The 24,394-nt window shown below is 44.2% G+C and overlaps 10 protein-coding genes across 16 annotated transcripts; 4 read left to right on the forward strand and 6 right to left on the reverse strand.

Moving 5' to 3' along the window:
- Window positions 1-449: 449 nt before the first annotated feature.
- Window positions 450-1,677, forward strand: LOC108071997 (uncharacterized). The gene is made up of 4 exons (XM_017162972.2): window positions 450-552; window positions 755-948; window positions 1,002-1,081; window positions 1,137-1,677. The coding sequence occupies exons 1-4, from the start codon at window positions 544-546 to the stop codon at window positions 1,436-1,438; spliced, it is 585 nt and encodes a 194-aa protein (XP_017018461.1). The 5' UTR covers window positions 450-543; the 3' UTR covers window positions 1,439-1,677.
- alpha-Catr (alpha-catenin related) lies at window positions 1,534-5,966 on the reverse strand. 3 transcript variants are annotated; one of them, XM_070284030.1, is made up of 6 exons: window positions 5,714-5,966; window positions 4,586-4,766; window positions 3,033-4,528; window positions 2,648-2,968; window positions 2,387-2,593; window positions 1,535-1,932 (listed from the first exon to the last, which is right to left on the reverse strand). In XM_070284030.1, the coding sequence occupies exons 2-6, from the start codon at window positions 4,740-4,742 to the stop codon at window positions 1,807-1,809; spliced, it is 2,307 nt and encodes a 768-aa protein (XP_070140131.1). In that variant the 5' UTR covers window positions 4,743-4,766; window positions 5,714-5,966; the 3' UTR covers window positions 1,535-1,806. The 3 variants fall into 3 exon arrangements, with proteins under 3 accessions (XP_070140132.1, XP_070140131.1, XP_017018460.1); XM_017162971.3 differs by lacking the exon at window positions 5,714-5,966 and adding an exon at window positions 4,935-5,304; XM_070284031.1 differs by lacking the exons at window positions 2,387-2,593; window positions 5,714-5,966 and adding an exon at window positions 4,935-5,304 and having other exon boundaries at window positions 1,534-1,932.
- A 762-nt stretch (window positions 5,967-6,728) lies between these two features.
- On the forward strand, window positions 6,729-7,620 carry LOC108072186 (uncharacterized protein C6orf136 homolog). Its single transcript, XM_017163242.3, has one exon. The coding sequence runs from the start codon at window positions 6,729-6,731 to the stop codon at window positions 7,500-7,502; it is 774 nt and encodes a 257-aa protein (XP_017018731.1). The 3' UTR covers window positions 7,503-7,620.
- thoc5 (THO complex 5) lies at window positions 7,603-9,796 on the reverse strand. The gene is made up of 6 exons (XM_017163241.2): window positions 9,638-9,796; window positions 8,814-9,587; window positions 8,649-8,752; window positions 8,503-8,590; window positions 7,918-8,445; window positions 7,603-7,845 (listed from the first exon to the last, which is right to left on the reverse strand). The coding sequence occupies exons 1-6, from the start codon at window positions 9,710-9,712 to the stop codon at window positions 7,603-7,605; spliced, it is 1,812 nt and encodes a 603-aa protein (XP_017018730.1). The 5' UTR covers window positions 9,713-9,796.
- Window positions 9,797-9,801: 5 nt separating this feature from the next.
- Window positions 9,802-11,304, forward strand: LOC108072115 (heme A synthase COX15). The gene is made up of 4 exons (XM_017163138.3): window positions 9,802-9,994; window positions 10,060-10,162; window positions 10,218-10,350; window positions 10,413-11,304. Exons 1-4 carry the CDS (start codon window positions 9,902-9,904, stop codon window positions 11,269-11,271), a joined length of 1,188 nt encoding a protein of 395 aa, XP_017018627.1. The 5' UTR covers window positions 9,802-9,901; the 3' UTR covers window positions 11,272-11,304.
- Window positions 11,305-11,366: 62 nt separating this feature from the next.
- On the reverse strand, window positions 11,367-16,653 carry Stoml2 (stomatin like 2). 3 transcript variants are annotated; one of them, XM_070284035.1, is made up of 9 exons: window positions 16,512-16,650; window positions 16,030-16,145; window positions 14,357-14,517; window positions 14,189-14,299; window positions 13,920-14,127; window positions 13,667-13,866; window positions 13,463-13,607; window positions 13,287-13,402; window positions 11,367-11,680 (listed from the first exon to the last, which is right to left on the reverse strand). In XM_070284035.1, the coding sequence occupies exons 3-9, from the start codon at window positions 14,396-14,398 to the stop codon at window positions 11,393-11,395; spliced, it is 1,110 nt and encodes a 369-aa protein (XP_070140136.1). In that variant the 5' UTR covers window positions 14,399-14,517; window positions 16,030-16,145; window positions 16,512-16,650; the 3' UTR covers window positions 11,367-11,392. The 3 variants fall into 3 exon arrangements, with proteins under 3 accessions (XP_070140136.1, XP_070140137.1, XP_017018630.1); XM_070284036.1 differs by lacking the exon at window positions 16,030-16,145 and having other exon boundaries at window positions 16,512-16,653; XM_017163141.3 differs by lacking the exon at window positions 16,512-16,650 and having other exon boundaries at window positions 16,030-16,157.
- fzr2 (fizzy-related 2) lies at window positions 11,696-13,256 on the reverse strand. Its single transcript, XM_017163135.2, has one exon. It carries the CDS (start codon window positions 13,175-13,177, stop codon window positions 11,765-11,767), a length of 1,413 nt encoding a protein of 470 aa, XP_017018624.1. The 5' UTR covers window positions 13,178-13,256; the 3' UTR covers window positions 11,696-11,764.
- Window positions 16,098-17,793, forward strand: Orcokinin (orcokinin). Of its 2 annotated transcripts, XM_017163142.3 has the most exons (4): window positions 16,098-16,222; window positions 16,334-16,379; window positions 17,070-17,106; window positions 17,341-17,793. In XM_017163142.3, exons 1-4 carry the CDS (start codon window positions 16,154-16,156, stop codon window positions 17,597-17,599), a joined length of 411 nt encoding a protein of 136 aa, XP_017018631.1. In that variant the 5' UTR covers window positions 16,098-16,153; the 3' UTR covers window positions 17,600-17,793. The 2 variants fall into 2 exon arrangements, with proteins under 2 accessions (XP_017018631.1, XP_017018632.1); XM_017163143.3 differs by lacking the exons at window positions 17,070-17,106; window positions 17,341-17,793 and adding an exon at window positions 16,546-16,936.
- Window positions 17,789-22,058, reverse strand: Galphas (G protein alpha s subunit). 2 transcript variants are annotated; one of them, XM_017163140.3, is made up of 9 exons: window positions 21,981-22,058; window positions 19,878-20,370; window positions 19,711-19,807; window positions 19,532-19,652; window positions 18,965-19,093; window positions 18,695-18,874; window positions 18,478-18,602; window positions 18,202-18,275; window positions 17,789-18,137 (listed from the first exon to the last, which is right to left on the reverse strand). In XM_017163140.3, the coding sequence occupies exons 2-9, from the start codon at window positions 20,160-20,162 to the stop codon at window positions 17,991-17,993; spliced, it is 1,158 nt and encodes a 385-aa protein (XP_017018629.1). In that variant the 5' UTR covers window positions 20,163-20,370; window positions 21,981-22,058; the 3' UTR covers window positions 17,789-17,990. The 2 variants fall into 2 exon arrangements, with proteins under 2 accessions (XP_017018629.1, XP_017018628.1); XM_017163139.3 differs by having other exon boundaries at window positions 18,202-18,284.
- A 273-nt stretch (window positions 22,059-22,331) lies between these two features.
- Window positions 22,332-24,314, reverse strand: Taldo (transaldolase). Its single transcript, XM_017162965.3, has 3 exons — window positions 24,106-24,314; window positions 23,397-23,520; window positions 22,332-23,210 (listed from the first exon to the last, which is right to left on the reverse strand). Exons 1-3 carry the CDS (start codon window positions 24,200-24,202, stop codon window positions 22,436-22,438), a joined length of 996 nt encoding a protein of 331 aa, XP_017018454.1. The 5' UTR covers window positions 24,203-24,314; the 3' UTR covers window positions 22,332-22,435.
- Window positions 24,315-24,394: the final 80 nt, after the last annotated feature.

Here is a 24,394-nt window from a genome sequence, read left to right on the forward strand (position 1 = left end):
AACTCTATGGCTTCCCCACTTGAATACCCTTACACAAATGGGGTACTTGGGTTTCTATGAATAATAGTTTGTTTTATTAAAAATAAAGTGTCTTGGTAACTCGAGTTCTTGTCGGCTTTCTTTAATATATATAAATTTGAGACTTGTTTATAGCCTATCGAACAGGTTGCATTTTGTCAATGAAAATATATTTAGATAAATGGCATAAGGGTATTTAATTTTCGCTGTTTCAGATAATTTTATTACTGATAACATAAAAAAGTTATCTCTCCACAGAGGCCGATCGTAAACTTTTTTTATTTGCTTTGGCATCAGGCTTATAGATCAAGCATTCATAAAAATATATTATTTTATTGTTATTTATTTTTCATTGATAAGAGTAATCTCCGCTACAGAGGCCGATGTGTGTGCTGGTTTCTTTTTCTATAATTCAAGGTAGTTGCAGAATTCTCCTCAACAATTTACATTAAACTTGGCACAGTCAGTTCTTTAACTTCAGCTTTTCCCACGCTAAACAACGCAACCAAATGTGAGAAAATTTGCATGGGTCAGGTAAATCTGAGGCTTTTACGTGCCACAGCCATCTCAGTTTTAGAGTGCTCGTTCAGAACGTCGAACATGGGGCTTGCGGCTTGCATATGCACCAAAGTTCTGCAACTTGCAAGTATCTTTTCAAGTTCATCCCATATACATAGGTGACCCCATTTGAAAGTTAAAATAAGATTGATCCAGTTATGCATCATTTCGTTGACAGATTGCAACAGTGGCTGCTTTGATAGTGAAAAGGCTGTCGGACAAACACTCGGAGCGGGTCTTCTTCAGCAATAAGAAACAGTCCAGGGAATGGACGCTCCTCAACAGCATTTCCTGGACGAAGGAGAGCGACGACTTTGGCACGCTTACATTTGTGGGATACACCTTTATTGCCGCAGTGCTACTGCTCACGAGGTAATAGATGCAGAGGTGCTTCTTTGCTTAGTTTAATTTCCTTTTTATTTCAGGATAATCGATCAAACCTCTAACTATGGCACCTGTGAAATAGTTCTCTTGACTTGTGGCGTTTTGTTTTTTACAATAGAGGGTAAGAGTTACTGCGTAGCCTTGCTGATCTTTATGAGAAACTTAACATCTTCCAGGCCTGCTCATATTCTTCACTGTGGAGCAACTGCCGCAGGACCTCTTAGTTTACGCCTACTCGCTGGGAGGGCTCTGCTTTATCTGCGCTGCCTTGTTTACCCTGGACCTGTTGCTCTTCAAGAATTTGCTGAAACTAAAGAATTCCACGGCGCAGACGGATCAATTGAAGGACTCATCAACAGTTGCCCTGAAAGTGTACACCGTATCGCAGGAGCCTAAGAAACCCAGTTGCTGCAGTAATAGTTCTTCCACCCAGATGGTGAATGAAACTGATAGGAAATACTTGCGAACAGATTTATAGGTTTGCTTTCATAAGATTCCTTCTTCTATATTTATTTTATATTGAAAAACATTAATTTACATATCTGCATGGCTCACATTACCTTTATTGCCGTTAATTTTTGCGAATGTAGAGTGAAACAAAATATGCATCTTAAGATCGTGCTGTTAAAAACAACTAATTGGAATTTGTATGCTTAATAAATTTGTTTTTGTTTGACATTAATAAACGCTAGAAGCGGCTCCAACTAATCCACAGAATCGAATGTATTAAGAATACTAACAGTGTACACTATAATAATAGTAATAAAAGGTTGAGGCTCAGAACAATAAAAATGATACCCTCGTCCTCCGTGCATCCCCCTTGGCTCTTCGAGCCATCCCGTAATGTCACATGCTCCCCTCGCTGCTGCTCGTTGTTCCTTTGGAGTCGCACATTCCACCGGCGACGTTGTCGTCGCCTCGAACCGCTCCCGACGTGAGTCCTCCGGTTATCCCAGTTAAATTTAGTTTGTACTGCAAATGTATAAGTTAGTAATTACCATGGCAACTTTAAATAATTTATGGCTAGCAAATTAACGTTTAAACGAAAGACAGGCAAGGAAAGGATCATTATAGATTCAGGTTCGGTTAGGGTAGTCCTGATGGGGAAAGGAAAGCGGTCTTGGCTCTATTAGAATGAGTAATAGCTTAGAAATGGATGGGAAGGTAGGAAGCGGGTGGCAGGAAAGTCTCTACAGGAAGTCTATAAGGTTGTTCTCCTCCAGGAAGAAGAATAATCCATTGCGAAATAAAATATAAAGTCTTAAATCATACCTGTGTTATAATGCATGCTTTAATATCACAGTAAAACTATAAACCTCATATAATACACATCGAACAATTACTTAAAAGATATATATATATATATGTTTGATCTCAACTACGTATAGGTGATGGCCCGATAGCGGCTGGTCTTAGCTCTATTTACCTTATTTGCGCACTCAAAGCACTTCGATACTACTTTATTAATAACGTTCATAAGGTTTTTTGTTTCTCTGATGACATGATCGACCTTCACGAAAGTGGCAGCTTTGCCCACCGTGTGGTCTTTGACTGTAAATTGAAGTGCTTGGACAAAAGTCGGCACTCTATCTAAAATGTTAAGGAGATCCTTTTTGTTGTCACTAGCTGGAACCTAAATAAATCCTTTAAGTTTGACTGGCCGGAGGTAACAAGTAACAACATTTACCTGGTATGAAAAGTGACGGAGGACCTTGTAAAGTCGATTGGCCTCCTCCGCAAAATATTCGGCTTGAGTAAACAAATCCTGAGTTGTTCTTAGAGAACCGTTGCCTTTTGTAAACTGATACATTAGGAAAGCCATCGCTGACATGTTCTTAGCTCTCTTTAATATGTCGTTGTCGTCGGACAAGTCTTCACTCCATTTTGATTGATATGTGCTTAGATCTCCATTGTTTTTGCCTTCGAGGCCAGAATACTCGACCATTTCTCCATCTTCTGTTGCAGGTACACCGGATTTTGATAGTTTATCTGTTGTGGTTTCACATTTCTGGTGGGGGGAAAGCCAACGCTTTGTCTAGTTAGGAGTAAGTGGAACTGGATTAATAACTTACCTCAGTTTCGGGCTCTCTGTCGCCCTTAGTTGTATTAATTGATACTAGAATCTTCTTCGCAATCATAGATATCTCGTTCGTCAGCCACTTCCACATGTCCGAAAAGGACTCGAAGTTCTCGTTGGCCGCACTGCTGTTCGAGTACTTCCACAGGATCTTGGCAGCAATGAAGACCTGCGGCCCGTAGATTCGCAAATTGATGGCCAGGCACTTGGCCTGGACCTGCAGCTTTTCCGTGGGCGCAATGTGCTGCAACAGCTTGCAGATGTCAAAGATGTGGTCACAGCAGTCGTGGAACTTCGTGGAGCGTTGGTTTAGATTGTCGATGTCGTAGTTCGTTGCCAGGACGTGGAACGACTTGACCAGCTTGGAGCAGATCTTCAGCGACTCGTTAAAGTCCTCGATTTGGCTCGACACGGAGATGACCAGCTGCTTGCACAGCTCCTCCAGGCTGCTCAGCATTCCCAGCTCGGGCTCGCGACCCTTCAACTGGACGCCCGCGGTCTCGTGCTGATGCTGATCCTTCATAATCGTGTTGAGATACAGATCGAACTCCAGCTTGCAGTTGTCGCAGTAGGACAGTATGTTTTTTCGATGGTTGTGACTGATGTACGGGGAGTCGGTGAAGTCGTGGGCCTTCTCGAACAGCTTTTCGAACGCCACCGACAGCTCCTCACGCAGGTCCAGGCTCTCGGCGCTCACATGCTTTCTGAAGTTGGTATTGTTCACCATGCGTCCCCCAGATCCGCCCACCGCTGGGGCGAGGTTCTTCTCTGACTTCCAGAGATCGTCGTCCAGGAAATTAAAGTACGCGTCGGAGTTGTTATTCCCCTCGTTGTTGCTCTCGTAGTAGTTCATCTGGTACTTGTACCTTTTGATGAGGTTTACAATGCGCTTTATTGTCGTGTATATGCTCTCGTTCTCGTAGTTCGGGTTGCTGGCCTGCTTGTCGAACGGCATGTGCTTCGCCGTATCGAAGATACTGTCCTTGACCACGAAGTGGATGAGGTCCATGGCCCGTCTTATCTGGCAGAACACGGTGTCGCGGTTCTCCTTGACGATCACACAGTCGCTATGGATCAAGCTGTTCTTCGAGGACGTCAGTAGGATGGCAATGGACTTTTCCAGGATCTGGCGGGCCGAGAACATCTGCGCGCGCCGCCGCTCCTCCTTAAAGGAGTTGCGGTGATGGCCAGTGAGGTAAGCTAACTCGATCATCTCCGTGCCGAAGACGGAGAACGCACGCACGAACTCGGTGAAGTTCATCACCGACTCCAGCTTCTCCAGGCTCTCGGATGCACGCTTCTTGGCAGTTAAGAGCTTCTTCACCACGATAATGTCGACCAGCAGTAGGATTCGCGTAACAGAGGAGAGAAGGGACCGCGCCGCCAAGATAATGGCGCCGTAGTCCTTAAGGGGCTCAATGTGGTGTCGCAGCTCCATGCCACCCCCCAGTCCCAGGGGTGATATATCACAAAGGTGTTCAATCGATTTTCCTGCGAGGCAACAATTTAAATGCGAAAGTCCATTATAAAATCGATGCTCTAACTCACCCGCGTCTCTGGCTTCCTTGGCCGCCTCGTACATATCCCCCTTGATGTCAATATTTTCCTCGGCAATTATCTCGCCAATCGTTATAAATCGCTCGACGGCGATGTTCAGCAAGTGCCCAATGTTCCCAAAAGTGGACATGATTTGCTCGTTATCCATATCACGAACTCGAAAGCGTTGATTCTGGAAATGAACGAATGAGTGGCATTCGCAATGTGTGCGTTTAATTGCCAATCAATAACCGCAAATCGAAAAAGTAGGCGAGGCAACAGCAACTACCAGAGGGGAACCAGTAAATTTCAATCGAAACTACAGAACCCCCTCCTTGGCCATAGCCGGTGCGAGACTTACGTTTACAGTTGATTGAGTGATTCCGTACATTTTGGGAGAAGCCACTAGGAGTATACAGATATTACATATATTACAGTTCCGCCAAGCCTGTTTCAGGCATGTAACATTTTATTTACTCCCTATTGATTTTTCTCAATACTGGGGCTAGCAGAAACTAAATCACGTATTTGGCACTCATTAATACCGTCAGCGATTAGTGCGTCATGCTACGCGAGGGTCTATAGGTTTAAGCTCAAATAAAAGTCGATTTTTCAGCGAACAAAAGCTCTTTAGCTTAAATTAGTATTATATAGCTAGGGTGTCTGTAAACAACGACGTGTTTACTTATAGACTAATATATGTATGTGCTCCCTCCCAGATTTGCGTGTGATTCGAGGAGCTTGTAACCGACTGGTCTGCGCAGAATTCCTGCGCATAAAAACCATTTAGTACTGCAAAATGCAACAGTTTCCCTTTTACAAGATACTCGAAATCCTCGGAGCCTATCGCCAGGATTCGATAAACAACGTTTGATTATACCCCCCACCAGGGTTTTGAGATTGGGAAATGTTGTACATCTAGGGTGTTGACTTAATTGTGATGAAGAAACATATAGCATAAGTCTTTGTTGAAACTTTGAACCAATATTCCGCTTTGGGCTTAGCTGGGGCTATATTTTAGGTCACCTTCCTAGAGATTGATTTCGCCAAAAATAATCCTTTAAGAGTTTGGGACGTTGTCGTCGGTATTGTCTTCGTGTTTCAAACTTTAGATGATTTTTTGAGAATCAAAAGGCTTACCTCATTACTGCTTTAAGAGCAATAATTGAGCCTTTCGATTGTTTTTGTTCGCTTGGGAGTTCGCCTGGAAGGGCACAAGTTGTTCCTCATTTGGTGAAGCTAGCGATCTTTAAATTTTAAGTTCGATATTCAGACATTTGAATCATTTCATACAGCTCCATATGTTGAAGTAAGCTTTTTCTTTTCTAGCGAAAACTGGAGGCTATTTGAAAGTTCGTTAAGGAAAGGATCCTGGCTCGATGTAGTTGTAGGATCAGACGCTTATATTTGCTTAAAATGTATTTCACAAAAACGAGCCTGAACAAGGAATTGGGTACCTGGTGGAACAATATTTAAGGACTAAAGGAGCACAAAACGTCACTTCCGCCAAAAATAACGGTTAATTTTGCAAGTTAACAAGGCGTCCTACAAATGTAACAGTATTTTAGCACAGACCAGCCAGCGGATTGCGGAGCAGCACACCAATTCTACAGTAACGCAGCCAATTATTATTATTATTATTTCATTATTTTAAAATCAAATTCAAACTTTTTCGATTCCACTAATAGATTTCTAGTGTTGACTAATGCCAAAAGTTCTGGGGATTGGTGTTCAGGGCTGACAAGTTCCCTTTTTTCCTCAACTCCGGCTTTAAGACCAATGTCTAGAGTGAGCCGGAGACAAATTGGCAATTAAATAGAACAAGATAAACATTTTACAATTTAAAATATATAAAATATATAAAATTAGTTAAAAATAATATTATTTTGCAAGAATTGAACCAGGGTCACACTATCGAACGACCATATGATTTTGTGCCGAACGTTTCTCCAAATGTTGTTACCTAAACACGAGAACATATTCCACATTGCGATTCTGGACTAATACAGAAAAAAAACAGGACACACAGGACCTGCGTTGATTCGACCGACTACGAATGGTCTGACCCAGTTGTAGCCGACGTAGAGTTGTGGAGAGAAATCGAGAAGTCTGGTTAATGAAGTATACATAATTCCTTGTCAGCGAGCCTTGCAAAATGATGCGAAATTTGGGAATGTTATCAATAAGAAGGAGCCACTGGCTGGCAACCAGGTGCATCAGGGAACGAGCCTTGGCTTCCGCCACGCGGCTGCACGTGCCTGAGGCGGCAGGATGCGAGAACAGGCTGTTAAATTGCCATCAAGTGGACGGAGGCATTAAGCACAGCCGGAGCTTTCAAGACAGCGCCAATGCGGTCAACACCAGCGACACCAGCAACTCCCCCAAAGAAAACGCTAGGAAGCCTGAGGACCTGGACCGGGCATACGAAGTGTTAAGGAGCACTCTGCCCAAGTTGTTCGTGGAGCCGCTGGACTACTCCATATACAGCCCGGGCCTAATCTTCCAGAACAATATTACGGGCAAGCACACGGTCGGACTGTACCATTACGTCAAACAGATTGCCATACTGAGGACGGTGGGGCACCTGAAGTACGCCTACGTTAAGTTCGAGGTGCTCAAGATCACAAAACATCCTGATGACTACACGGTGCGCATACGGTGGCGAGTAAGGGGCATCTCCGGCCTGAAGGTGATGTTCCAGTTCTGGAAGTACAAGATCTGGCAGTTGAAGGAGGTGCTCAAGGACCAGGAGGCGTGGTACGACGGCTATTCCGTTTGCTATCTCGGCGACGATGGCCTGATTGCCAAGCACGTTGTGGATAAGGTGATGCCGGACGAGAGTCGAGAGTCTGTGGAAAATGCCTCTGCAACGGCGCTTCCGCCTGGATCCTTGGCAGCGACCAGTTCCCAGAAGATGAACTGCCAATGAAGTCAAAGCTAGCTTTACAAATGTTACTTATTTATTGTATTACTAAACGTAATAAACAGAAACTGTGAAGTCCGTTTGGTAAGCCGCCTGCGCATCTGAATCACTGCTTAAATGCGTACACCGAACCCTTCTTAATGTACTTGTAGGGTCGGGCACGGCTCCGCTTCGAAAACGCACTGATGTAGGGCTTCTCCTTGTTGTACTCAATCGAGCTTTGCATGGAGCCCTCGGTTTCCAGGAATATGTCAAAGCTGTATATGGTGCGGAAGAGCTGGGCATAGAGTAGGCGCTCGTTGGGCCCCAGCTGCTTGGGCTGCAACGAGTTCGTCCAGTATTCCATCATCTAAACAACGATAATAATAAGGAGCTTAAATATCCGTGACTGTGACTGACTTAAAAATCTGAAGATAACAACCTTTATGGCCGAATTGTTCTGGGACGTATGACAGCCATTCCAGTGCACGGTTAGGATCCAAAGAGGCATCTCCAGGGGATAGTTGCTCGGTATTCGGATGAAGCACTCCATTTTAGCGGAGCTCCTGACAAATACCGCACGATAGGAGTTGTATGTAATGCCCCTGTCGTCTGACGAAATCTTCAACACGTCCGAGTTCTGCGCATGAAATTCTTCGTGTGTGATTGCCGTCCACTGGACCAGGCTGCACGATAAACCCACCGGGTAGATGTTTTCCCTTAAGGTGTACAAATCAATATCCTTGTAGGTGAGGCCGCGAATCTGCTGGCTCAATCGCAGCCAGGAATTCCAGCGCCTTTCGATGCGAGCTATGATCTCGCGGGTGTTCTTATTCAAATTGCGCTCGAGCATGGAGCTGTTGGCAGTGGGAATAAGGCACATGGCCTGCAGCCAGCAGAAGGGCTTTCCAAACTCCTTGTCCTCCAAATATCGCAGGCACTCCTCGGTGGTCAGACCGGAACTACCCAGCTAGAAGACAATAAAATGGTTAATTCTGATATTTTCCCCGAAAGCAAGTGCAAATACCTCGTATTGAATGCCAGGAATGGGTATTTCATTTCCCATATCATTGGCGTATAAATGCCGCAGGAGATTGTGAATAAAGTTGGTTTCGCTAGAAAGAAAGTCGGGGTTGGGATATGGATATTTTCCTTGAGCAAATGTCTTCTCACCCTTGGCTATTGGAAGAGTTCACTTGGGCCCACACTGTGGCGCACTTGATCCCCTCGAAGTAGCGTATGAGCAAGATAAGCTGGTTTGACCCAGAGTTTCCAATCTACAAAGTCGAAAAAGAGTTATGCAGGTCACTCCCAACTCGGAAACCCTTTCGTACGCACCGTCAGCTTAATGTGCAGAGCATGGGGAGTTAGTAAAGTATCCAAATCCATGGGCTCTTCAGTTTTGGTTGGTCCTTCTCGCCGCAAGGCGGCTTGGCGCTTCTCGTTGAGCAACTCCTGCATCTGAGCCTCGCTTTCATAGCCAACCACCTCGGCGGTGAAGGATAGGTCATCCCTCGTCCTTTGCAGCGATTGCAGGTTTATAAACGAAACGTAGAGCGGCTTTGGCAGATACTTGAACACGGCACTCAGTTTCCACTCCAAGTCGAGGGACAGCTGCAGGGCGTCGTGCAGGGGCTTTGTGGCTCCCAGCAGGGTGCGCAGAGCTGGCGAAAACGAGGTGTACCTCTGCGTCTGGCTGAGATTTTCCTGCAACAGTTCCTGCTTTGAGCTCAGCAGTGAGCTGTACTGCTTGTCGAGATCCTTCCTTAGCCGCAGCTCGCACTCCAGGCGGTGCACGTGCTTCTTGTGACTGGACAAATCGGCCTTGGCACTCGGCATGCTCGGCAGCTGGCTGGCGTACTCAGTCTCGGAGAGCAACTCCAACTGGGAGTCGCGACTCTTGAACTTTTGGCAGCGCACAATCTCCTTCTTCAAGTGGCTCACTTCGTACAGCAGATTCTGCAGCTGCAACCTGCTAAGGTCCACCTTGGACTTCTCCATGTGCAGCTTGTCCCGCCCATCCTTGATCTTTTGCTTGACTTCGCGATTGGCGTGCTTCAGAGCCACAAACATCAGAGTGGCCGCCTTCCTTCCCTCCTCTGTGGCTTGTCCCTGTAAATCGCTCATTATAAATTGCAACCAGAGATCAAAAGCGGAGGTACCTTGCTCTTCGCCACATGTATACTCTCGATGATCTTTTGCAGCTGCTCGAACTGCGTATTCAGAGTAGTTTCCATTTTATTTGCAAAATTGTTTCCAGGAGCCGGTAATTTTTGTGGATGAGATGACAAAGTGTGACCAGATTGCACACATTCCAGCTTACTTCCACGAGGCGTTAGGGGTTTTCCGGGTAGAACGAAAAACAGCTGAACCACCGGCACTAAAATTTAGTTTAAAAAATAAGTTACGTTTAAATATTAAGCACAATGCTGCGTATGATCCAGAAAAGAACTAGTCTCATAAAGCTTCTGGTGCCAGGGCCACGACTGCACCAAACTGTTGCGCAAACGGCGATAAAGGTGGTGATTACATGCTGCCTCAAGATGATTGGGAATGAGTATCTTACAATCCGCATATCTTGCAGGAAATTCCTGCGATTAAACCAACAAGTATCTCAAAGAGCGACAAAATCGTGGGCAAATGGTTCCTCGGCGTCAGCGGCATGGTGTTTGTGGCCGTCGGCCTAGGTACACTCCGTGCCACATCCTTAAAGTTTTGCTCACACGTAATCCTCCGTTCCAGGTGGCGTAACCAGGCTAACAGAGTCCGGGTTGTCCATGGTGACTTGGAAGCTGACGGGCGAACGCATGCCCAGGACGCAGGAGGAGTGGGTGCAGGAATTCACAAAGTACCAGCAATATCCAGAGTATAAGCTGTAGGTACACTGCACTGCCATTCTGCCGGCACGTCCTTATCGGAATCCCCTCTTTTGATTAGGAAAAATGTAAACATGACCGTCGACGAGTTCAAGTTTATATTCATGATGGAGTACATCCACAGGATGTGGGGTCGTGCAATCGGCGGCTTCTTCCTTCTGCCTGCCGCCTACTTTTGGAAAAAAGGCTACTTCTGTGCAAAGACCAAGAAAAGCGTCCTTCTCCTGGGCACACTGATCGGTCTCCAAGGCCTAATGGGCTGGTACATGGTCAAGTCTGGCCTGGAGGATAGGTTCCAGGATCCGAACGACGTCCCTCGCGTGTCCCAATACAGGCTGGCCTCCCACCTGGCCGCCGCCTTCGTTCTGTACGCCCTTTCGCTGTCCAAGGCCATGTCCATGCTGATGCCAGCCAACACATTTGTGATCCAGGCCAAGAGCGCATTTAACATAAAAGGTCTGTCGCATCTCACAAAGGCTATGGTCCTCTTGACCGCCATTTCGGGAGCCTTTGTGGCCGGCCTGGACGCTGGTCTGGTGTACAACTCCTTCCCCAAGATGGGCGACAAGTGGATACCCGACGACATGTGGCAGTTCCAGCCGCTGCAAAGGAATATAACCGAGAATCCGACGACAGTGCAGTTCAACCATCGCATCTTGGGCATCAGCACGGTGACGCTGACCACAGCCCTCTGGCTGGTCACCAGACGGATGCGGCTGCAGCTGCCCAAGCGGGCCAACTGGGCCATCAATGCGGTGGTGGCGATGGCCTGGACACAAGCCACTCTGGGCGTGACTACCCTGCTCACGTATGTGCCCGTGCCCCTGGCCACCGCCCATCAGTCCGGATCGTTGATCCTGCTTAGCTTCGCCCTGTGGCTGTCGCATGAGGTTCGCCTGCTGAAGTACCTGCCGAAGTAGCGGCGAATAAAGAGTTGTTTGGTTTTCTAGAAACTGCTTTTATTAACGTCTAAATGCCGCGCCTGGTGGTGGGTAAAAACGTAACGAGGATGATGTAATAGCAACAATCTTTTATTTAACCTTATTCAATATTCATTTTCACACTGCTCTTCTCCTCGTTCAACTGGTTGTACTCGGTCGCATTGCTCGCGTTGAGGCAGGCGTTCATGCTCTTGACGTTCTCCGGAGCGTTGATGCTGGCCTGGCTGGAGGTGGAGACGTGATTGTAAACCGCCAGGGCCTGAGCCACGAAACTGTTGACATCGCCGGGATTGGAGGGCAAGATCATGGTGTTGTTCGTCTTGGCCAGCTTCTTGAACGCTGCAATGTACTGTTCGGCCAGTGTGAGCGAGGCTGCATTTTTCCCGTCCTGCAATGAACATGAAATAAGCATTTACATTTTGCCTTGCGAAAAACATTTATAAAATAGAAATAATATCGAGAAAAATCGGTTTCATCTGATGATTTGATTCAAGCTGAGCACTGATTTTGGCACCTTCGCCGGCTGCCTCTTGGTGAACGCCGCCCAGAAGCGCAGCGTCTCGTCACCTCCGCCCGTCACCAGGGACTCGTTGTCGGGACTGACGGCCAGATAAATAACGCGATGCGTGTGACCAGAGAGGCGGACCACCTGCTTCAGCGAGGGATAGCGCCATACAATAACCTGCGGCTGCGAATAGCCGTGCGTGGTCACCAGCTCGGAGGTATGACGCGACCAAGCCAGGTTGCTGATCTGGGCACCGGTATCGATGTACTGCACCATCTTGCCAGTGAGCACGTTCCAGAAGCGCAGAAAGCCGTCTGCGGTACCGCCGCCACTGGCAAGCAGACCAGATTTGTGCGGCGACCAGGCCAAGGCCTTCACCACCGCCTTGTGCTCCTCGAAGGCATAGATGGGCTCGGGACTATTGTCTGTCCACACCAAGAGCCGGTTGTCGTTGCCCCCGCTGGCCAAGTACTTATGGGACGGCGACCATTGCAGGCCACAGACGCCCTGCCTATGCCCACGAAGGCACCGCGTAATGTGCAGCGGGGGCGTGCGTACGTCCCGCTGTAGGATGGAGCAGTCGAGGGAGCCACTGCTCAGGTTATTGCCTCGCCACGCCAGGGCGTTTACTCGCGCCGTATGCCCGCCAAGCCGGTTGATTTGCTTCTGCCGCCTTGCGTCATAGATTCTGACACAGCCACTCTGCGTGCCAATAGCCACCTCATGGGTGGCGCCGCCCCCGTTGCGCCAGCTGACCGCCGTTACCAGATTATCCTCCTGGGTGAAGTCGCACAACCGCGTCACTTGGCCATCGACTGCATTCCACAGGTAAACCGAGTATCCCAGGCCCACGGCCAGAATGTTCTCCGACGACCAGTCGATGAGATTCAAGTAGAAATCATCCAGCAGCTCGGGGGCGTCGAGTATCTTGTACGGAACCCGCGAGAGCCTTCGGGTGGGACTTTCAGCCGAGCTGCTGAGCAGTCTTTGGCTGCATTGGCTTACGGTTGCGAACGGCCTTCGCAGAGCAGGCAGTGAAGTCTCATCCTCACTCCTTGGCATCTCGTTTCCAAATCGGTAAAGACGCGTATTTTCCGTCACCTTGAAGTCGCCAGTCTCTGCATGGATCTTTGCGCTGACCTTGCACTGATCGAGCGAGGCGATCTTCGTGCCCAGAAACTCATTGCGCAGCAGACAGGCATACGGAGTACTGTGGCACACCTCCTTGTCGTTCTCTGCCTGGGGCTCTGCAGAATCTGGCAAGTGGAAATTTCGGGCGGCCTGACTGCCCGCCCGCTGGGGAATGCATCGCAAATCCAGCTGCTGCTTGCCACCCGTCATTTGATGCAGCAATCGCTGCTCGTACTCCGGTTGAAACATTCTCGATTTTGAGTAGTTTGTGTAGTGTGTGTGATGCTCACGAAAGATTTCAGGGGGCAGCCTGAACTGGAACTGAAGTATTTGTCCAGCTTGCTCTTCAAGTACTCACCAGGTTAGACAGGGACTTGGCTATGGCCAGCAGGCTGCGGGCCCGGGCATCCGCCACGGCAATAATGGCAGCCGCCTCTCCGCTGGCCTTGTTAATGTGCTCCTGCCGCTCGGCCTCTGGTCAGGATAAAAGAGTATCAGTAAGAATCCCAACTTGCGGATTATAATATTGCAAACCCGATGCTAGGATCCTGGACTTCCGCTTGCCCTCGGCAATGTTAATTTCCGCCTCGCGAACACCTTCGGACTCCAAAATCGCCGCTCTTTTTCTTCTCTCCGCCTCCACCTGCATTTGCATCGCCTCGTGGACCCTCGTGGGCAGCTGAAATGGAACAATTCTTGAGGAACTGGAGTGCATGAGCCAAGGGGGATCGTACTCACTCGAATGTCACGGATTTCGTAGCGCAGGCAGGCGATGCCCCACGCCTCGCTGGCCTTGTTGATGGAGTCGACGATGCTGACGTTAAGCGACTCTCGCTCGCGAAACACCTTGTCCAGCGACATCTTGCCCAGCTCCGATCGCATTGTCGTTTGGGCCAGCTGCGTTATGGCGAACTCCGGATCCTCCACGCCGTAGGAAGCTAGACGGGTGATATAACCATGTAGCATGCTTCGCTGTTCTCCACCCACTTACCTCTATAGGGATCGATGATGCGCAAGTAGAGCACTCCGTCGATGCTAAGCGTCACGTTGTCGGAGGTAATAGCACTTTGCTTGGGCACATCTATGGCAATCTCCTTCAGACTTTGCACGTACTTGATTTTGTCTGCCACGGGAACCAAGACGTTCAGGCCGGGCTCCAGAATCCTATGAAAGCGGCCCATCCGCTCCACCACCCAGGCCTGCAATCATACAACCTATTGGAGCAAACCCAACTGGGGGACCTGCATGGGAACCACTTACCTCTTGCTGGGGCACAAACATAACACACATGTTTATCGGTGTCGAGGCTTTTCCCCTGTGCGGCTGCAGGGTCGAAATCCATGAGCCGGCGAGCAAGAAATCTTGCTGAATCTACAATTAGGAGGGCGTTGGGCAATGGGAGTGCGGGCGCGGAGCAGTGGGACCTACCTGCGGAATCAATCTCCGAGAGGATAGCAGAAATCGTGACATTTCGCAATATATGTGCTGATTTTATAATTTAAGAAGAAAACATTATATTTCAAACAGGGTGATTCGTGTCACTCGTGAAAGTCGATTAATTTATATTAAGGGTACTTTAACCATGGAATCTGGAACATTCAAATACTTATTAAAAATGGTAGACATCGGCTTCAATTTTGTTTATTCATGTACATTTAATTTTGATTAATTTTATAGGAAGGCTTTTGCTTTAGATAATGACAATGAGCAAAGAGCAAGCATGTTATTTATATTTGTGTTTCATTTCCATCTGTTTTCGGCAATATTCAAATATTCAAATTATTTCTATTGCTTTGCCAATATGTTTTATAATTTTACTGAACTTTATTAAAATTTTGTATATACATATAGTTTTTAAATGTTTTTTTTAAGTTTTTACTGTCTCTTCTTTCCGTTGTACGATTGTAAATGTTTATCGGAACGTCTAGAATCGGACATCGATGGAAACTTTTGATCGAAATTTGACCAGTTTGATAAGTAACGGATTTCTTATATTTTTCTCATTTAATTTTTCTTTCTTTCTTACTTATATTTTAAATAGTATATACATGGAAATAGCCTAAATAGAACCACAACAATCACATAGAATTAATTGAATAGATACATCCGCAGCTGCTCCTTTTAACGATTTAAGATATATTTATACCCTTGCAGAGTATTATAATTTCAGTCAGAAGTATGCAACGCAGTGAAGGAGACCTTTCCGACCCAATAAACCATATATATTCTTGATCAGCATCAACCGGGGAATCTTTCTAGATATGTCCGGAAGAAATCGATTTTTTTGCCATTTTTGCAAAATTTTATAAGGGGTTACATCATTAAAATAAGCAAAAATGGCCAAAAATTTTGATTTCTTAAAATTTTTAATTTGGTATGTAGTTTTTTTAAATTAATAAGAACTAACACAAAACTGCTTTCCGAATCGAAATTAATGCATTTTTGGCTTAGTTATGATCATTTTAATTGTTACCTGCAAGGGTATACAAACTTTGGCTGGCCAAAGTTAGCTTTCTTTCTTGTTTTTTAAATTAATCGAAGTACAATTGTATTTGTTTGTACTTTAAAACGTTAATTTTGAAGTTAATGTATTATTGCCTTAAATAATTTAGCACAGACAGGCCTCCAAATGAAACCCTAAACCCAACATTTAGCAACAAGTAACATAATAATATATCCTTAACAATTTATAAATGTGTTTCAAAAAATATTTCAATACATTTTTAACACATTTCACTTTTAAAGCGCCACTTTTAAAGCAAGTTTAATTCAAGTTTTATGCAGTTATTTAACTCAATTAAGCGGGAAATGACGACAGCAAAGGACACAAAGGAAGCAAACTCCAACTATATAAACTATATAAATGAAAATTAAATCTAATAAAATTGAGCATATGGTTTGAATGCACGTATGTTTGCTAAAATCTTGACACCACTCCGGGTCTGTTTGTCCGAGTATTTACCACAAATTGTTGGAAATATGGTGGCAAGTGACGCATTAAGAGCATAAAGGAAACCGCACAACTAAGCTGTTAATAATGGGTGCGCTCCTGTGGGTCTTTCAGCTGTCGCTGGTTATCTGCATCATATATTTTCCCTCACCCTGTTCAAGTCCGAGGACTAAAATCGGATATAAAGCGAATCGCGGCCGAATAAAAGGCACAGTCTTCTTCAAAACTCCGGCGAGTATTGTTTTCCTCCAAGTGCATCGACAACAACTGGAAATATGAATATTTTTATAGTACTTGTGGTGGTATCGATGTTTTTAAACTTTATCCAGGCGGCGCCGAGCGTGGTGAGTACCCTGAACTGTGAATTTGAAGTGTGTTTTAATGTAACTCAAAGTGAATATAAAGGCTTTAAAAGTCGTAAAACTATTGTCTAAATAAATCTTACGTGTTTCTAGGATATTACCAATGACGAATTAATGGATGGAAAATACCTGTGTGAAGGTAACCAGAATATTTATGTGCTTACTTATTTATTTGTGGAACTTGAACAACATTTTACCTAAGCCTTTGAAATGGGGAAATGTACAAATGAAATCTTAATTCAATTATATTCATTTTGTTTGTAAATAATACCATTAACTTATGAATTTCTTATTATTTCAACCAGATATTTCAGCATTAAAACAATTTGGTAACGGGAACAGCGAAAGTTTACGAACAGGATTTGTAGACAACGATGACCTTTCACCGACATCGCCTTTTTTTAACGAGTTTTACAAACTTTTCCTACGAAATATGAACATATTTCTGTCAAAAAACAAGCATTTTGCGCGACAAGTGTCAAAGCGCGGCTTAGACAGCATTGGCGGAGGACACTTGATTAAAAGGACTGAAAATAGACAACTGTTAACCGACTAAGATCCCCATGTACCTTGTAAATCTCTGACCATATCGAGTACCGTGTAAATAATGGAGCATGGATGGGACTTTATTTTATATACTATATACGAAAATGATGTAGCTACTATTTGTTAATAAATTATTGCATTTATAAAAGAGTTTTATTTTTATTATTGTACGTAACATTGCCTTCAATCTAGCCAGCTGCCATCTAGAAAGGAATTTGTAAATAGCCTAAAACTATCAATCTTAAACCTAATTATTAATTCTTATGCTCTTTCCCTTCATAAGCCGGCTCAAAGAAATACGATGGACCATTTATAGTTAGGTAAGTGCAACAGAATTTATATAAAAACTAAAAACAAGGCAAATAACAAATGCACGTTATCAACTATTCAAGATTAAACCGATGTTATCAGGTCTTATCCGAATGTTATCGGGAAATGTACTGTATACATCATATATGTAAATGGACAGATAACAGATCCATCTATCCTTCCCTACTTACTGGAATCATTTTTTGTGGCATTAACTTTTAAAGCCCTTCACATCTCGTCTGTAGATTGATTTCCGCTGCGAATGGACAGACCGTCGTTTGCTACGAGTGCCAGTTGGACTACAAGGCCAAGTACAACGTTAAATCCTGCTCGGATCGGAGGATCGGGGGCAACAGCCATCACCGGGACCTGGTGCCCTACCTGGTGAGAATGGACCCCATTTACAGCAAGGACAACACCGCCTGGGGCAGCAAGCTGAAGAGGAACTTTGACGAAATCGACAAGGCCTCGGCCAGCTTCAGTATACTGAACCAGCTAGTCTAGTGACGATAACTCCACTCTCGGACTTTCTGATTGTAAAATGCTCACGGATACGAATCGATCGAGTCACGCCTAAAATACTGCTTCATGTCAAGGGATTATATAAATATATATATGTAGCATAGATAGTTGATAAACAAATCTCATCCTCATCGCCTACTCAACCGAATGTGTGAATAAAACGATTCGTACTGTTATTAACATGTTTATTTATTTATTCTTTAATGTTGAGTTTTTGTGAAAGGTCATACCAGATTCTAAATGCAGCGAATTTTTTGTTTTGTTTTAATCAAGGGACTATTTAAATACAAATTACATTTGATAATTATATTTAAAACAGTAAGTCATTAATATTTTTTTATTTACTTGCATTACGGCGATGGGGGAGGATAACCTATAACAATTCATATTGACGAAGGTGCATCCTTTGAATAATGTCTCTGCAATCATTAAACACTCGCTTAATGTTCTCTGTGTCAACGGCGCATGTGAAATGTGGATAGCAATAGTGTTTACCGTCTCCGCTAGCGGTAGATATACGCTGCAAATCGGAAAATATATAGAGTAAAACCAAGTGACTATATAAAGAGCCCATGTATAATTACCAGAAACTCGTCTCGTATGAAATATTTTGCTCGTATTACTTCTGGGTCGTCATTGGATTCCATTATTGCGTCACCTGTGTCGACAGCACATTTGAAATTAGACAAAAATATATTATCCATTAAATTTCTTAAGTTAATATGAATGCGTTTTAATTTTGAAGAGGCAATTTTGAGTCAGGCCGAGAAGTTTTCCATTCAAATCGGATGCGCTTCCAAAATATAGTTCTTTAATGGTTGCTAGGATGCTAGACTTTGCAGTTCTTCTATTTTACTTACTTGGCGTTTGGTATTTGTTAAACTCGGAGAAATATTCCGACAATTTACTTTTTCCAGCCTTAATTTTCTCTGCTAACAAATCTTGCTTATTTAAAAATAGTATAATAGAAATCGTGCGAAGCCATCTATAGGAATATACAAAAGAAACGAGGGCGGCGTTAGTACAAAGAGTTCTCCAGGTAGAGGCTGCAATAGTTATGCAAGAGTCACGTGTCACCTGTTGTTCCAAATACTCTTGAACAAATCCAAAGATTCTCGAAGTCGATTTTGGGTGGGATCTTCACGCAAAACCATGTTATAACTTGAGCACGCAGTTACGAATATAATAGCGGTTACATCATTGAAACATTGAATCCATTTCCTACGCTCGTCTCGCTGTCCTCCGACATCAAACATGCTGCACACGTAGTACGTAGTTGGGTGGGGTGGGGTGAGGTAAGGTGGCGGTTAGCTTTGAATTAATGCGAACGCTTTGAGAAATACTCACTGAAAGTTTACTTTGTCCACTTGAAATCTTGTTTCAAATATTCCAGAAGTCAAAACACGGCACCGAAGAATATCCTGCTCATTAGGGGTATAGTTTGGATTCTTGATTGTGCTAACTCGGTCCAGGAAGCTTTAAAACGTGAAAAACAAGGTGTATAAATGAAGATTATAATATGGTTTTGCCAAGCTGTAGATTAAAACAGTTACTGTAGCTTAAGGGAGACTAGTATTACTTATATTTAATAAGGCATTGACTAGCCTAGAGATTATTAGCTCAAGCAAATATTATTGGGTTTTGACTTCAATTTTCCCACTTCTACACAAATTAAATGTAAATCTAGCCACACGATTCAACTCGGAGTTATCAGAGATGCATACTTCCAATCCAATCAGTAATCTTAATCTTCGGCAATTGGTGCATTTCCAAGAAAGAACACACAGTTAAGCTATTAGATCAGGTGTGGTGCAAACGATTGCTTTCATATTTCTGAGAGACATTTAAGAATAAACTTCATTCGGCTACGAAAAACATTGAAAGTTTCTATTTAATGAAGAGGCCAAGACTTACTATTTCGCACAATCGATTAATTGATACTCATTCGACCTCTCATAGGTTTGAAGAACGCCCTTGTCTTTCCATAGTTCTTCTGTATGTTCATAAAATTCAGGAGGATAATTAAAGTCCGGACCTTTGGGGAAAAGATACATAATTAGTGTTTGGAGAACAAGTAACTGATGGTAACTTACTAGATGCATAATCCTGAATGTACTCCACTCTGGGTTCATTTTCTTTCTTTTCTAAAGCTACAGGTGGATTAAGTGTGCTCATGGCTCCTGTAATAGTCTGCAGATGGACGAAGATTGTTATAGTTTCAATTCGTTCAAATTCGATTATTACGCGTGGGAAAACTCACCAAGATAGCGTCTCGAATATTCTTTTTAATATCATCAATTTTCTGTTTCTTCTCTGTTTCAGAAAATCCATCGACATGCAATATTCGCATCTGCTTGACTATAGTTGATTTGCCGGACTCACCGGCCCCGAGGAGGAGCAGCCTGTGCGTGGCCCTGTAGAGCTGTTTGTCCTTCTGCAACTGTCTAGATATTGCATCGCTCCGGCGCTTCTGGCTCTTCGAGTCCTCCGAGGAGTTCACATCCGACGACGACTGCTTCGAGGTGGGCGACCCAAAGCAACCCATCGCAGCCCACGGGGTCCACCAACACGTCGCACGGTTTTCCTGGTTCGCGTCGGGTGACTCGGCACCCCTTGTGTTTTCTCCGTTCTGCTCCAGTATAGCTGAGACTTTTCCGAGTTTTATACACAATGTCCTTATGTACAATTCACCGCTAGCGGATCTCAGTGACACCACCGTTCAACTCAGCGCTTCCACAGGTCTGAGCTGCAGGCTGGGCATGGGGGAATGGTAGATAAAAAATGGTTAAACGGGTTGCTTTCCTACTTAAACTAAGCCTGGATTGCATCTTTTTGCGATTAATTATCGTTATGTTTACATCAAATGGTAAATACCAACGGGAAATGTGTATTCCAAAAGGATTCGCGGACCTAGATCACACGCATACGCATACACAAGCACACATACATACATACACACACACATAATGGGCCCTGACTTTGGCTTTGGCGACATTTCTGGAACTATGCCCGCCCACGAATGCCCCCCATGAGTCACGTCACTCTTAGCTGAGCCCCCAAATTCGAATCGAAATTGGAAAACCAAGCTAGCTTCCATTATCGAGTGCAATCAAAATCAAAAATTACTCCACGCAACGCCCGTGCCCAAGCCCGTTCCGTAAGCGTACATCCGTACATCCGACGTTCTCGGGTCAGGCGAATTGGAATTCATCAGCGTAGTGTAACAGGTGAAGAAGAGGGCGGGTGGAATTTTCGCGCATACAAAGGTGCAGGTACGCATGTACATACAATATATACATACATTGAGATACCAACATAATTTCATCTGCAGGCTCGTCTCGTAGCAGTTAAAATTCAGATGGCTGCTGTGTATATACCAGCCAGGTTTTTTATTTTTATTTTTTTTGCGAAAATGTACGAATATTTTCAGGCGATCATTTTATTAAACTTTTACTCAAATATGAATTTATTATATACACAAAAATGTATACATATACTCATGCACGCGTAAAAGTATTTAATCTATTAATTATGGCTGTCTGTCCGATGTCCGAAAGAGTTGGACGAAGATATATCTTAACGGGCGAACGGATGTACATACATACATACATATATGTACATACATACGTACATATGCAGATTTTTAATGTAAATATATGTACATATAAATTCATCGGGATCCTAAGCATGTACATATATTGCACAGATATGTGTACTCATCGTTGTGTATCTACTCGTATATACGTGCGTATGTATTCCGATATATATACAAGTTCTCGGGTTCGCATGTGTGAATGGATGGATGTACATAAATAAATGTATGTACATATATCAATATGTATGTGCTCCGCGCCTCCGAATATTTGCCATTTCTTTGACACTTTGGGCAACTATATTATACCACATCTCTGATAGTATTTGGAATATTCATGCGCGAACGATTTTTCACTGATTTCAGGTTTAAGGACAGGACAGGCAGGACGACGACGTCAGGGACAGGAAGTCGGGGACTTGCTTCGCGAATCACATCTTTGCGCGAATTGTCAGGCTTAGCTCGGCCCAGCACTACGTACACTACGTGCATGTACGGATACTGGGCTGTGCGCGAATTATTCCCTATGTTTGACAATGGTTATTGTTTACCGTGAATTACCGAACATTTTTATTCATGGGAGCAACTTCGGGCTAAAACTATAGGTGCACGATTGGGGGAGCAACTTTCGGAGGTGCAGAAAAAGCTAATTTGATCGCACTTGACACGACAGCGACCGTTTTTCAATAATCCCAATAATCATGATCAATGCGGGCTCGCACTGCCTGAATTTGTTACTTAAAATTACTTTTAATACCAGTACTAACTCACTTTTTATATATTTTTTATTTTATGTATCAACCTAGGGATGCAACAAAGGTAGATACTCTTATCGATGTTTTTGGGTAGCTATCGATAAAAGTATCTCGACGCGTGTACTATCGATAGCGAAACTCACACTTCGGGATAGCGCGCAGAATGGAAAACTATCTTGGAAATACGTATCTTATAAAAAGTATTTTTAGTGCGAAACACAAGAATCCTAAAAATGTAATAATATGACTTGAACGTTTTTTACGTTTTAAGTATGTACTTTAATTGTTGCTAAAACAATTAAATTAAATAACTTGGAAAATTTAAATTCAAGTTTGTGATTTTCCCCAAAGTAAATCTCATACAATATATTTTTTAATTGTAAGTTTTATTAAAGTACAAAATGTGTAAATAATTGCTACACAATCATCCTCCACCAGCCAGCGGCAAAAATCGGAGTCTTGGAGGAAACTTTACTTAAGATAGGTTTTAATCAAATTTTCCAGCTTAACAGTATCCACGGCAAATTTTCGAATGCCCTCCGAGAGCTTGTCGGTGGCCATGGCATCCTCGTTCAGCAGCCAGCGGAACTTGCTCTCGTCTACGGTGATCTTCTCGATGTCCTGCAGCTTCGCATTACTCACCGACAGGTAGGTTATGACCGACTCGGTCTCATTGCCCAGCTCCTTGAGCAGCGCCGGGCTAATGGTCAGCAAATCGCAACCGGCCAGGGCCTTGATCTCTCCCACATTCCTGAAGGAGGCGCCCATAACCAGGGTCTTGTAGCCGAACTTCTTGTAGTAGTTGTAGATGTTGGTCACAGAGATGACGCCGGGGTCCTTCAGGGGCTCAAACTTCTTGGTTTCTGTATTGGCCACATACCAGTCCAAGATCCTGCCCACGAAGGGAGAGATCAGGGTCACTCCAGCCTCGGCACAAGCCACGGCTTGGGCGAACGAGAACAGAAGGGTCAAGTTGCAGTGAACTCCGTGCTCGTTCTCCAGAATCTCAGCCGCCTTGATGCCCTCCCAGGAGGAGGCCAGCTTGATCAGGATTCGCTCCTTGCCGATTCCCTGGGCTTTGTACAGATCGATCAGCTTCAGGGCCTTGGCCACGCTCTTCTTGGTGTCGAAGGAGAGGCGAGCGTCGATTTCAGTGGAAACTCGGCCAGGTACAACCTTCAGAATTTCCGTTCCGAACAGCACGCACAGGTAATCCATGGCCTCGGCAACTTGCTCAGTCACGGATCTAGAAAAATGAGAGGGAAACCATTGAATAAACTGTTTTTACAGTGTATAAGGGGTGCCAAAGATGCTTTCAAGGGTTTTTAGTTAACTTGAAAATGTAAGCAATCAATAATAATTTATAACTTGTAGGAAACTCAAATTAAAGGTTCCTTTAATAGTTGAATTGATAATTAAAAGTATCACTTACCCCTTGGTTTTCTTGGCGTAATCCACTGCCTTCTGCACCAGGGGCTGGTACCGCTCCATGGAGGAAGCGGACAAAATAAGAGAAGGATTGGTCGTGGCATCGGTAGGCTTGTAAATGTTGATAGCTTAAGAAAAAAAAAACGAAAACCAAAAAAAGTTAGCAAATTTGTTAAGAATAATATGAGCGCAATGACATTACTATATTCTAGATTGCCTCCCAAAACCTGTTGCACGATCGAGAGCGACTTTCATTTCTCGATCGCATGTCCCAAAATATCTTTGAACTTTTCGTTGTCTGAGCAGGTTTCGAAATCGAAACCTTATCACTGAGACAGGCCGCCTAGCGGTCACATTTCCAACACACGTATGCACATAAGGTCAAACTAAAGTCAGTGCTGGGCTTTTACTTTTCACTTCTATTTGATCTTCACACGGACAGATAACAGGGACTGCCCCTCCTGGATCTCCAATTTCTGTTTATGGTGTTTACTTATCTTCCGATTCAATCGTTGTACATATGTACATACAAAAGATACAGACGCTTGGACTTCTAAGATAAAAATGGTGTTTTTGGCCTCAAGCCCACGGGGACTTACGGAGATACACACGCTTGTACTTTGAGATTCACTCGCGGCTTTGAAGCGACTTACGTTCACTTGGAAATCGGACTCAGCCTAGCTATAATATGTATACAGGTGGTGGTGGTTTACCTTCAAAGTCGCCGGTGTCAGCCACAATTGTGGTGACTTGCTTAAGTTCTTGTAAAACCGACATCTTTAGCTTTTTAGCCGTGCGATCGCTGTCCATATCCCAACAGGAAATGTGACCGAATTGGAGCGGCGATTTATACCGTGCGGCTCAGAAAATATATCGATAGAAAAACTAAGATTTTGAAAAATACCTTAGTGTGTAAACTAATAGGAATGAATGGAAAATATGGCACACTTTGGGGGTTTTTTGTTTTGAACAATTCTGATACTTGGACGTTGGAAAACTTAA

This window comes from Drosophila kikkawai, chromosome 2R (genome assembly GCF_030179895.1).
Source record: "Drosophila kikkawai strain 14028-0561.14 chromosome 2R, DkikHiC1v2, whole genome shotgun sequence".
Lineage (NCBI taxonomy): Eukaryota > Metazoa > Arthropoda > Insecta > Diptera > Drosophilidae > Drosophila > Drosophila kikkawai.